We start from the raw sequence: 12,383 nt of genomic DNA, 5'->3' as shown, positions 1-12,383 counted from the left end.
TACTGTCACTTTGACATTCAGAGGGTCTTCATGTAGATTGTGTTGGCCCATTTGCTCAGAACAACATGTGAGGGGAAGTCACTGTTCCCAAGGGGAGTGTCGTGGGATCCCCAGGCCTCTGCTCTTCTCGTTACGCTTCATTGACGGTGACTATTTAGTATCAGTTGTGCTATTTTTATTGCACAAAAGCTTTTCGTATGGACTTTAAGTTGGTGAAAATCTTACTATCCCATTAGTTAAACACAGCCCTTAGTATACCATGCCGTGCTCTCCTTTACGTCTGCAGTTAGCAGATACATGTAAGGAGAAGGACAGTTGTATTTTCAGACACCCTCCCCCTTGCTCGGACTACAAGTCCAGGCTGTGAAGGGCAGATGTGGGGCCCTGTCCCAGTGTTTGCTGCAGAGGCAGGAGTTGAACCCACCTGGTCTGATACCAAATCTAATGCTCATTTCACTATAGCAGTGAAGCCTAAAATCAGATCTCAGAGGAAAGCAGAAAATTTGAGGTTTCTTTTCTTTGAAAAAGAGAAAAAGGAAGTTTTGTAAGAATATCTTTACTTTCGGGGCATCTGACTCTGATCCCAGGGTCATGGGATTGAGCCCCACATCAGGGGCTTGGAACCTGCTCAGGATTCTCTCCCTCTGCTCCTTTGCTCACGCACGCACTCATTCTCTCTCTCTCTTTCTCACTCTCTCACTCTCAAAAAAAAAAAAAAAAAAATTTTTTTTAATATTGTTAGAAAAAATGAGTATCTTGTACTTTTATATCTGAAGGATCAGTATACAGTTTTAAAAAGTTTTATAAACTTAGCAGTAAAAAGGAACAAATTACTCCTACATGCAACAACACAAATGCATTTCAAAACATATTAGGTTGTATGACCCAAGCTTAAAAGGCTATATACATACATCTAACTTTATTTACATAACATCTTGGAGGAGACAGAACTAGGGAATAACACGGCTTGGTGGTTGCCTTCCTGCTCACGGTGGAGCTTGTGTGATTCTGTGAGGCAAAATGTGCAAAACTCTACACCAAAAATGATAATTATACTTTAACTTTTAAAAACAAAAAGAAAAGGAAAAGCATCACTATATTTTCCCAAATACGAATATTTTAAACATTAAAATGTTTAAACATTAAAATGTTTAAACCCTAATCTGGATCCTATTATGATGGCTACAGGAATCCATACCATGTGTCAACATTTGTAGAACTATGCACCTAAAGAAAAATAATTTTGGTAAATGATCACTTTTTAAAAACGTTAAAAACAAAAGCAGAAGAAACCACAACCAGGGGCACCTGGGTGGGTCAGTCAGTTGTGTCTGACTTCGGCTCAGGTCATGATATAACAGTTTGTGGGTTCGAGCCCCGTGTCAGGCTCTGTGCTGACAGCCCAGAGCCTGAGCCTGCTTCGGATTCTGTGTCTCCCCCGCCCCACTCCGCTTGTACTCTGTGTCTCTCAAAAATGAATAAACATTATAAAAAAAAGAAGAAGAAGAAGAAAAAGAAGAAACTGTAACCAGCCTAAAATTGGGGCATGTCACATGAGAGACCAGTGCCCTGGCCCCTTGCATAGAGCAGCTGTGAGCAGCCCAACTTTACCTGCAAACCTTTGTTTCCTGTTTTTCATACCTTCTGCCCCTTTTACCTCTTGAAAAAAATACATTTCAAAACATGTTACCCCCCCCCAAAAAAAAACCTTTAAAAAATCTTTAAAACATTCATCTTTATTTTTTAGAAAAGCAAGAAGAGCAAATCTTGAGGTTTGGGTAAGCAGATATAAGGGTCTGAATCAGCAAGAGACTTTTAAACGTGCCAGACCAGGTCCTCCCTCGTCTTTGAATGAGGACCACGTGGTGGTGGGGGTGGGTGGTGGTGGCAGAACTGTTGGAAACTGCTCACTACCTGAAGGTGCCAGTTCTCCCTTCTGCAGAGTAATACTGCAAGGTGTCTTTGCATAAATCTAATTTTTAAGCTTAAGAATAGTTTCTGTTTTGTTCAAAGATTTCTTACTGGATACCTCCTCTTTGCCAGAAATTTTGTCTTTATATGTTTACGGCCCCAAGTCAATATGTGGTGCTTCAGTTAAAGGGTGGCTTGGGTGGAACATTGGCTCAGGTTACGGGTACATTTTCCAAAAGCCATTAAATTCTAGCTTTTTGTTTGTATATTTTTTAAGGAGATAAAGTTCCTCCAATTAAACCAAATGCTGGAGAAGAGTCTGTCATGAATCTTGATAAGTTGAGGTTTGCTGATGGAACCCTAAGAACATCAGAACTACGACTCAACATGCAGAAGGTAAGCACCTGTGCTCTGAAGTGAGCAGGCCATTGTGTCCACAGTCCTGTGCCAGGCCCGGGTTGAGTAGCAAGAGGACACATTGCACACAGAAGGCCGCAGGTAGCAGCCCAGGGTGGAAACTACAACTTCTACATCCCACCGTGCTTGTATGTGGCTCCTCAGACCCTCTCTTCTGTTGTGTGTATGTCACAGCCTGAAGGGGGAGAGAGAGTGGAAGGTCCAAGAAGGTCCCGGCTGGGAACTTCCTTATACCAGGCTTCCTGAAAGCCCAGCACATCTCATTGCCAAGAAGTTAATCCTATCATCACACCCAGCTTCTAGCAACTCTGGGAAATGTCTTTAAACTGGGGCCATTGTATCCCCTAAATAAAGTCAGGAAGAGTGGAGAGTGTGGGTTTTGGGAGGAAATGGTAATCTGTGCACTAGTTGTCGTCACAGTATTTATCTTCTAGATCAGCATGTCTGATGGGATGTTCTCTGAGGATGGGAACATGTGTCTTTGACCACATGTGACTGTGCAGCATGTGAAATGTGGCTAGTGTGACTAAAGAACTGAGTTTTATTCAGTTTCAATTTAATATAAATCGCTACACATGGTTACTGCATTGGATAACGCAGGGTTAGATCAATAAAAGTAGTATGTAAAACAGCTAGGGATCCATCAGGTTCTTCGACTACAGAGATCCTTGGTCCATAAGTAAGATCTCTATCCACTTGAAATTATTTGTAAGAATTTGTGGAGGCATTTTCCAAAAAGAAGCCACCCTTTGCTTTAGTCACATTCTGATAAGGAGTCCAGTGGCACAAATGCTCACCACCAAAAGTTGCACCATGCAGCTTTTATAGGACTGTGTGGTTCTGTGTTCAGGTGAGACTGAGCTTCAGGGAGGCTTCCTGGAAAGGTAAGGCAAATAGCATGTGTGAAGGACAAAGGTATGTTTAAGGAAACCAGTCAAGTGATCTGTGCAGGACTTTTGTGGGGTACTGATACCAGGAGTTGGGAGGCCAGCTAGGACAGATGTAATCATTGCACTGGATAGTAGGAACTTCCGTTTGGATATGGAAATGGTGAATCCATGAGAGATTTTGAAATAGGAAACCTTAGAGGTATTCCCACTAAATAAGGCACGTACAGATCTTTGACTTACAATGGGGTTATGTCCTGAAAAAATGCATTTAACACACCTGTCTTACTGAACATTCGCCTAGCTGGCCTTAAATGTGCTCAGAGCACCTAGGTTAGCTTGCAGTAGGGAAAGTTCATCTGACATGAAGCCTATTTTATAACAGGGTGTGGTCTGTCTCACGTAATTTATTGAATACTGTACTGGAAGTGAAAAACAGTGGTTGTGTGAGTGGAGATGGTTATTGAGCCTCAGGATCATGGGGCTCAGTGGGAGCTGCAGCTGCTACCACCACCCAGAGTCATGAGAGTGCGCCCTAATGCACACTGCTAGCCTGGGAAAAGGTGACAGTTCCCGGTACGGTTTCTCTGAATGCAGATCCCTTTTGTTTCCTTGTAAAGTTGAAAAATCATTGCTCAAACCCTCATAGGTTAGGGACCATCTGAATTGGTATCTGCTGTGTGCCAGGCAGTATTCTAGATGCCCGAGTCATCCAAAGAAAACAAAAAATCCTGCCCTCGTGGAATGTACATTTGAGTTGGGGGACGGAGTAATCATTTTGCTGATTCCAGTAAATACAGTAAGAAAGAGAAAAGAAATGACGAATGTATTGAAAAGGAGTAGACAAAATTATTGCTTACTGATACAATTAAAAATTCCAAGATGGTAAGTGGAAAACTAATAAAAACAAGAATGAAGTAAAGCATCTGGATAAAAGATTCATATATAAAAATGAGTGGCTTTCCAGTATACCTGCAGTAATCCATTTGAAAATGATCTTCACAGTGCAGCCAAAAAGTTTAAAATACCTTGAATAAACCTAACCCTAAAGAGTATGACAACATGAGTGCTGAAGAACATAAAAGAATGTTTTAATTAACATTTACTAGATTCTGAGATAGCTTTTTCCCTTTGCTTTTGCTGAAAAGCCAAGACGTTTGATGGTATGCTTTATAATTTTTAAATTATGTATCATTCTGAAGAAATAGATGAGGTATCTGTTAAATAGAACTAAGTCAACAAGCTGTGTTAGTCTGTGATAGAGAAGGAGACATCTAGATCAGTTGCATAGAGTCCAGAAGTAGGCCCAGGCACACGCTGTGATTAAGCACGGGATAAAGGGGTTTTTCAAGCGTGATGAAAGGTCATTCGGTGAGTGATAGGAAACAAAGGTAGATCCTAAAATAAATTTCAGTTTTATTTCATGTCCCATTTCTTATGAGCATAAACAAGAAAACCATACAGGAATTTGACACATGAGGAGTTTTTACAGTATTTAACCAGAAGTCCACCAGGGAATGCTCCCAGGCTTCTCACTTCTCCCTCTACTTTATGACCATCCACTCCAGGCTCACTGCAGACCACCTCATAATCTTAGCACTTCTTAGTTTGTGTCAGCAAGGAGCCACCTGCTGCTCCTAGAACATTTACCACCAGATCTCGAGGGTGGAGCAAGTCTAGGAACTGCTGTCTCCTTGGGAATTCAAAGGTGGAACCCTTACACCTTTCTGCCACCACTTAGTACATTATGCCTCAGAAGTAAGTCTGCTTGGAATCACAGATCTTGGCCAAGTTCCACAAACTGCCTTCCCTAAATGCACAATGTTCCATTTTAAATAATGGACATGGATTTAAGACATGTACTTAATAGGAACATAGAATCATGTTTTAAAAGCATTTATCAGGGGCACCTGGGTGGCTCAGTCAATTGAGTGACTGACTTCGGCTCAGGTCATGATCTCACTGCTCGTGGGTTCAAGCCCTGCATCAGGCTCTGTGCTGACAGCTCAGAGCCTGGATCCTGCTTCGGATTCTGTATCTCCCTCTGTCTCTCTCTACCCCTTCCCCATTCACACTCTATCTCTTAAAAAATAAACATTAAAAAAATTTAAAAAGCATTGGGGTGCCTGGGTGGCTCAGTCAATTGAGCGTCTGACTTCGGCTTAGGTCATGGTCTCGCAGTTCGTGGGTTCAGGCCCCACGTCGGGATCTGTGCTGACAGTTCAGCCTAGAGCCTGCTTCAGATCCCGTGTCTCCTTCTCTCTCTGCCCCTTCCCTGCTCACTGTGTCTCAGAAATGAATAAACGTTAAAAAAATTAATAAAATAATAAAAAAGCATTAATCAGAACTTCATTTAACATCTATTTATGATAAAACTCTCAACAAGGCAGGTATAGAGGGAATGTACCTCAGTGTAATCAGGGCCATATGTGACAAGCCCACAGCTACTGTCACACTCAGTGGTGAAAAGCTAAAAGCTTTTCGTCTTAACATAGGAGGAGCAACAATGTTCACTCTTACCACTTCGTTCAACACAATACTAGAAGTCCTAGCTAGAGCAGTCAGGCAGGAAAGAGAAATAAGAGGTGTCCAAATTGGAAAGGAAGAAGTAAAAGTCACTATTTATAGATGTATCAGATCATATTTGACACAGACTCCACCAAAAAAACTTAGACCTGGTAAGTGAGTTCAGTAGTGTTGAAATATGCAAAATCAATACATAAAAATCTGTTGTTTCTGTATACAAAGAATAAATCTTCTGAAAGAGAAATTAAGAACATAATCCCATTTACAATTGTATCAGAAAGAATAAAATACCTGGGAATAATAAATTTAACCAAGGAGGAGAAAAATCAGTACACTGAAAACAGTAAAACAGTTTTCTCGTATAGAATGGGAGAAAATATTTGCAAATTATATGTCTGATAAGGGGCTAATATCCCAAAATATATAAAGAACTCCTACAACTCAGTAGTGCAAAAACAGCCTAAGAAATGGACAGAAGGGCTGAATGGATGTTTCTCCAAAGAAGACCTATGGGATGGCCAACAGATACATGAAAAGATGCTCAATGTCACTCATCATCAGGGAAATGCAGATCAGAACCACAATGAGCCATGGCTGGCTGGCTTAGTCAGTGGAGCGTGCAACTCCTGGTCTTGGGCTTGTGAGTTCGAGCCTTGTGTTAAAAATAAAATCTTTTTTGGGGCGCCTGGGTGGCTCAGTCGGTTGAGCGGTCAACTTCGGCTCAGGTCATGATCTCGCGGTCCGTGAGTTCGAGCCCCGCGTCGGGTTCTGTGCTGACAGCTCAGCCTGAAGCCTGTTTCAGATTCTGTGTCTCCCTCTCTCTCTGACCCTCCCCCGTTCATGCTCTGTCTCTCTCTGTCTCATAAATAAACGTTTAAAAAAAAAAATTTTTTTTTAATAAAATAAAATCTTTTTTAAAAAGGTGAAATGCATAAGAAAAAATCTAAAGGGTTTAATGGTTCTTGGCATGGCTTTTCATATGAATTGAAGATTTACAAATGGTATTTTGTGTTACAGTCGATGCAAAATCATGCCGCAGTGTTCCGTGTGGGAAGTGTGTTACAGGAAGGTTGTGAGAAAATCAGCCAGCTCTATGGAGACCTAAAACATCTGAAGACATTTGACCGAGGTGAGCATTTCTGTGGGCCCCTGCACACAATTGGGGTGCTGGGCATTTGCAAGGGAGGCTGCCTCAGGGTCCTGTCCATCCCACTTAGTGCTGACTTACCCGTCCTTGCTATTTGTGTGGATGCTGGCAAGCCCATAGCTACAGCCTGGAGTACCCATCTGACTGGATCCTGTCTCTCATGGGTGCCTTGTGTGTCCTCAGGAATGGTCTGGAACACCGACCTGGTGGAGACCCTAGAGCTGCAGAACCTGATGCTTTGTGCACTTCAGACCATTTATGGAGCGGAGGCTCGGAAGGAGTCACGTGGTGCTCATGCCAGGGAAGATTATAAGGTGCACCTTCACAACATACCCTATTTGCACATCATGCCTTCTCTCACCTGGCCTTGCTTAGTCCCTAACCCTGTACTTTCTCTGCATTTCACTCAATTTTCCCAAAAGTAAATTTTAAAAAGTATGCCCTTTTTCCCCCCCCCTGATAACTTTTACACTTTGGTATCACTGTGTTTACTACCAGTGTGACCTTTTTCTTGGTTTGGATCAGTATCTGCTGCTGCCAGTAGCACCCTGAGCAAAACACACCTGAACTTTACTTGGTCAAAGGTTACTGTGCAGTCCGAGTATTATTGCCAGAAAATGCTAACTTACTGACTTAAAATGATGAGGAAATCATCATTTGAGACCTGATCTCATCTTGGGTCACTTTTTAAAAAATTTTTAATGTTTGGTTTTTTTAATGTTTATTTTTGAGAGAGAGACAGAGCACAAGTTGGGGAGGGACAGAGAGAGGGAGACACAGAATCTGAAGCAGGCTCCAGGCTCTGAGCTGTCAGTGCAGAGCCTGACACGGGGCTCGAACTCATGAACCAAGAGATCATGACCTGAGCCGACATTGGATGCTCAACTGACTGAGTCACCCAGGCGCCCCATTGGGTCACTACTTTTTTAAATGACCTGATTTTTATGCAGAGTACAGTTGTCAGATTTTTCCAGAACAGAGCACTCAGCATATGACAGCAAAACATCAAGGAAATGGGCATTCAGGAACAAACACGAATTTAGGATGGAATATCGGCAGGACCCGAGCCACTTTCCAGACAGACAGGCTTTGGTCTGGGACAGTATTAGTGTTCCTGGTAGCAGGCTCACCAGTCAGCTGTGAAACTTTGTTAATTTACCTTCCACTGACTGGAGCTGGATTAGATTAATATTAATTAAGCACGTTTGTCACATGTACTGAGAACTGGAAGCTTCTCTAGGCTGTTGGTTGGCAGTTTGTGTGATGAGATGAATGAGTTTTCATTCAGTGTTAGCAGATAAGCAGGTGGAAGCTGCTTCCCCTGAGAGAGCTCACCTGTAGGTATGTGTTCAGAAATAAGGGAAGGTGGGGCACCCGGGGCGGGGAGGGGGGGGGCGCGGTGCTCAGTCAGTTAAGCATCTGACTTTTGATTTTGTCTCAGGTCATGATCTCCCCATTTGTGAGATCAAACCTTGTGTCGGGATTCTCTCTCCTCTGTCGCTCCACCCCTCTCCCCCGCTCATGCTCCTTTCTCTTATAAAATAAAAAGGGAAAGAAGGTGCTAGCCCCACTTGCTTGCCTTTCCCCACCACCACACTCACCTCACTCAGCAGAAACAGAAGCAAAGTGTTTTTATTTTATTTAATTAATTAATTTTATTTTTAAGTAATTTGTCTCTACACCCAACATGGGGCTCAAACGCTTAACCCTGAGATCAAAAATTGCGTGCTCCACCGACTGAGCCAGCCAGGTGCCCCTGGTTTTCATTTTAAGAGGCTCTTGTCCATTCTTATTCATTACTATGTGCCATGTATTCCTTAATAGTGTTCAGCTTCTCTTTGAGAGTTTTTGAACAAAATTTTAATATAATTGCTAGAACTGAAACATTTCAATAAAAGCTGAAAGAAGATGAAAGTTCCCAGAGTACAGAGCAGAAATACAAAGTATTTGATAAACTTTTAAGTGCATAAAAGATCTGATTTCCACACCCAACCACACACTGGTTGTAGAAATGGAGCTCTGAGCTCATGGTGCTGCAGACCCACTGCTAGCTCTGTGGCCTCGGTGGATTCTACCCTTGTTGGGACCTGCGCCGTGGAGGCCCTGGAGTGAGGAACGGCCTGTCTGGGAGCCCCAGGGTGGACAGGTCCTCTGGAGGACTGACCACTGGCAGATGGATCACATGTCTCATCTCTCCATCCCACCTGCATTTGGGACTCAGTTGCACTGTTTTTCACATTGTGTGTTGTTTTAGATCAGATCTACACAAAATGGTTTTTCATTAAGGATTGTAGAAGGAAGGGGCATGGGTTGAAAAATGGACTAGGAATGTCCCAGCTCAGAACAAGGTCTGGTTGGGTCAGTGGATACCTCCTTGTTGGGTGGGATCTAGGGGGATTCATAACAGACTGGTCTCTCATGTATCATTTCAATGAGTTTGCCATATTTTCCGGTTAAATTGCTGTTAGAGAAGTAAGAAACTTGAAGTGTGATTGTTAGTGGTATTTTCTGAAATACACTTACTTTCTCTGGCCTCAGGAGCGGATTGACGAGTATGATTACTCCAAGCCCATCCAGGGGCAGCAGAAGAAGCCATTTGAGGAACACTGGAGGAAGCACACCCTTTCCTATGTCGACATCAAGACTGGGAAGGTATATGGGGGCATGTTCTGTTCACATAGCGCTGACAAATACGCTGTCCCACATGTTCTAGAGTTCAGCATATGACGGACTGGGAGAAGCAGCATGGATTTAAGTCGACCATTGACAGATTTGAGATACCACTGGAAAAGACCTAGTCAGTCAGCTTCTGTCTGGAGGCAGAATTCAGCATGGGCAGGTGGTTCAGAAGGGCTGGTCTTCCACAGCTTAGCACTGGGCAAGGAGTGAGCACCCAAGCCTGGATAGTAGGGGAGGGGATGAGGATTCTGGAGCCCATAGAGAGCAAGATCGGGGGTGGGGGTGGGACGGGAAAACACTCCTTTCTTCCCATTGGTCGGACCACCTCAGGGTGCAGCCTCAGGGAACCCAGGGTATGCTGTGCAGCCCTTGGCATTGGCCTGGGCACAGCAAGCAGGGGAGGGGGTGAGGGTGCTGGGAACAACTAGCTACAAGTACAATAAAGGCTCACAGTCTTACTCCACCGAAGGGTAATTCACCCATTTGACTTTTCTCCTGGGCATTAAGAGTCCGAAATAAGATACAAAGTGTGTACCCTTAAGCTTTTCAGGCTTGTAAGGGATCATCTCAATCATTTGTCTCAGTTTGCAGAAATTGCATTGTGCTTTGTTGTCATCACTTCATACAGAGTGCCTAGTGTCTGCTATTTCAGGCAGGCAGTGATTTTCATAATTTTGCATGAAGGCTATTTTCTGACAGTGCATGGAGAAAGATATCAGACTGGGGCCACCTGGGTGGCTCAGTCAGTTAAGTGTCTGACTGTTGATTTCAGTTAAGGTCCTGATCTCACAGTTTGTGGGGTCAAGCCCCGCATTGGGCTCTTCACTGACAGCACAGAGCCTGCTTGGGATTCTGTCTATGTCTCGCGCTTTCTTTCTCTCTCTCTCTCTCTCTCTCTCTCTGTCTCTCTCTCTCTGTGCCCCTCCCCCACTCTCGCAATCGTGCATGCTTTCTCTCAAAAATAAACAAACATCAAAAAAATTATTTAGAAAGGGATCAGACTTCTGTCTCAGTACAATCCTATTTTTGGTAATGTTCAAGACTTTTTACAATTATATAAGAAGTAAGTGCTCATTTTAAAGTATAGAAAGTGCAAGATAAAGGAAATTAACATTTGTAAGATCACCAATCACAGATACCCCTTATTATTATTTTGAAATTTTTATTTGTGAAATTTTGAAGTTTATTTTGAAAATTTATTTTGAAATTTTATTTCATTATCATTTTGAAATATTTTCCTTCAGGTTTTGCATGTATGTTTATACACTTTTCCTTATATGTATGTTTATACACTTTCCTTAAATATGAGTAGAAAAATATATAGTTTAAATGTAATTAAAGGATGACAGTATATACAGGGTTTCACCTACTTCTTAAGCATTTGTGTAAAGCATCAAGAATTTTGTACATTGTTATTTTAATTGCTGTATTTCACTACATGGATTTACCATAATTTACATAGCCCTGTTGTGCTTTTAGATCCTTTTTGAGTTTGTTAGTGAAAAATACTCTAGTACATATTTGTGGTTTTAAGTTCCTGAAATTTGCCAATTTTTTTTTTTTTTTTTAAATTTAGTTTGAGAGAAAGAGAACAGGGGAGGGACAGAGAAGGAGACTCCCAAGCAGGCTCTGTGCACTGTCAGTACAGAGCCCCATTCAGGGTTCGAACTCACGAACTGAACCGTGAGATCATGACCTGAGCCGAAATCAAGAGTTGGGTGCTTAACCGAGTAAGCCGCCCAGGTGCCCCTACAAATAAGTTTTATAGTTAATTTTTCAAAAGAGCATAAGAGAATGCTGTTTGTGTGGTTTTCTACAAATTTTGTCTATCAATTTTTCTTTTTAAGGTCTCCTTGGAGTACAGACCCGTCATTGACAGAACTTTGAATGAGGCAGACTGTGCCACAGTCCCTCCAGCCATTCGCTCCTACTGATTGGGCCAGAGGTGACCGACTTTGTACCCATGTATAATAATAGCTCATGTGTGCTTTTATATCATAACTGTCCTATTGATACCCTGTCCTCAAGGGAACAAGGGTCACCATTCGAATAGGTATCATCTACCTGGTGGCCAGAAGCTTGCCAGTAATCAACAGCCAGGAAGTGTGAGGCTTCATTCTTGTGAACTAATAAAACTGGGCATGATTCTTAAATAAACATAAATTACAAACCTGTTTCTATTCCAAGTCCATTTATGAGCTTATACTGTTTGACTTGAGGCCTGTTTGTTGACCTGAAATATCGAAATCCAGAAATTTTGTTGTAGTATATAATTAAGTAAAAATGAATTTCGATGCTGACAGCACATGAAAGAAATAAACATACTCTCCTTGTTCTTAGTAAGCAAATGGTTTAATATGTGAACATGTGTCCTAAAGTATTTAAATAACCAGATACTAAAGGAAACAGATGGATTTCTTCTTTCCCCACTTGCTTTCAGCTGCTACTTGGGGTCTCCTTCCTAGTAATTGTCTCAGGGCTGGCTTCTGTAGACTCCAGTCCAGAGCAGGTAGGATCATTGATATTACTGTCTGCTTTTCAATTTTAAGGATGGTCTTTACAAACTTAGTTTGCAAATATGTAAAACATTTATGTTCTTTCAGAGTCCCTTATATTTGGAGCTAACCTCCTTAATTGTTCCTGCATTCTCTCCCTTCTCTCCCTCATAGCAACCACTTTAGTTATCTTCTTAGCTAAATGTTTAAAGAGAAGAAGAAAGAAAATCTGTATTTGCATTATGATGTATAGACCATTGTGCATTCCTTGTCTGCATATCCGGAGGTCGCTCCTTATCAGTGAGTCTTTGTTCCTTCCTT

At 42.1% G+C, this 12,383-nt stretch overlaps 1 protein-coding gene across 2 annotated transcripts in view; it reads left to right on the top strand.

The window, feature by feature from the left end:
• Nucleotides 1-11,740, top strand: part of SDHA (succinate dehydrogenase complex flavoprotein subunit A) — a 29,839-nt gene extending 18,099 nt beyond the window's left edge. For both annotated transcript variants that reach the window (XM_027073260.2, XM_027073259.2), the window contains exons 11-15: nucleotides 2,189-2,307; nucleotides 6,759-6,870; nucleotides 7,072-7,202; nucleotides 9,427-9,540; nucleotides 11,415-11,740. In XM_027073260.2, the coding sequence (XP_026929061.1) occupies nucleotides 2,189-2,307; nucleotides 6,759-6,870; nucleotides 7,072-7,202; nucleotides 9,427-9,540; nucleotides 11,415-11,501 (563 nt within the window). In that variant the 3' untranslated portion in view covers nucleotides 11,502-11,740. The remainder of the gene's footprint in view (nucleotides 1-2,188; nucleotides 2,308-6,758; nucleotides 6,871-7,071; nucleotides 7,203-9,426; nucleotides 9,541-11,414) is intronic.
• The last annotated feature ends 643 nt before the right edge of the window (nucleotides 11,741-12,383 follow it).

The sequence above is a fragment of the Acinonyx jubatus genome, unplaced genomic scaffold, assembly GCF_027475565.1.
Source record: "Acinonyx jubatus isolate Ajub_Pintada_27869175 unplaced genomic scaffold, VMU_Ajub_asm_v1.0 scaffold_20, whole genome shotgun sequence".
In the NCBI taxonomy this organism is placed as follows: domain Eukaryota; kingdom Metazoa; phylum Chordata; class Mammalia; order Carnivora; family Felidae; genus Acinonyx; species Acinonyx jubatus.
Note: the sequence above shows the minus strand (reverse complement) of the source record. Positions and strands in the feature narration are given on the sequence as shown.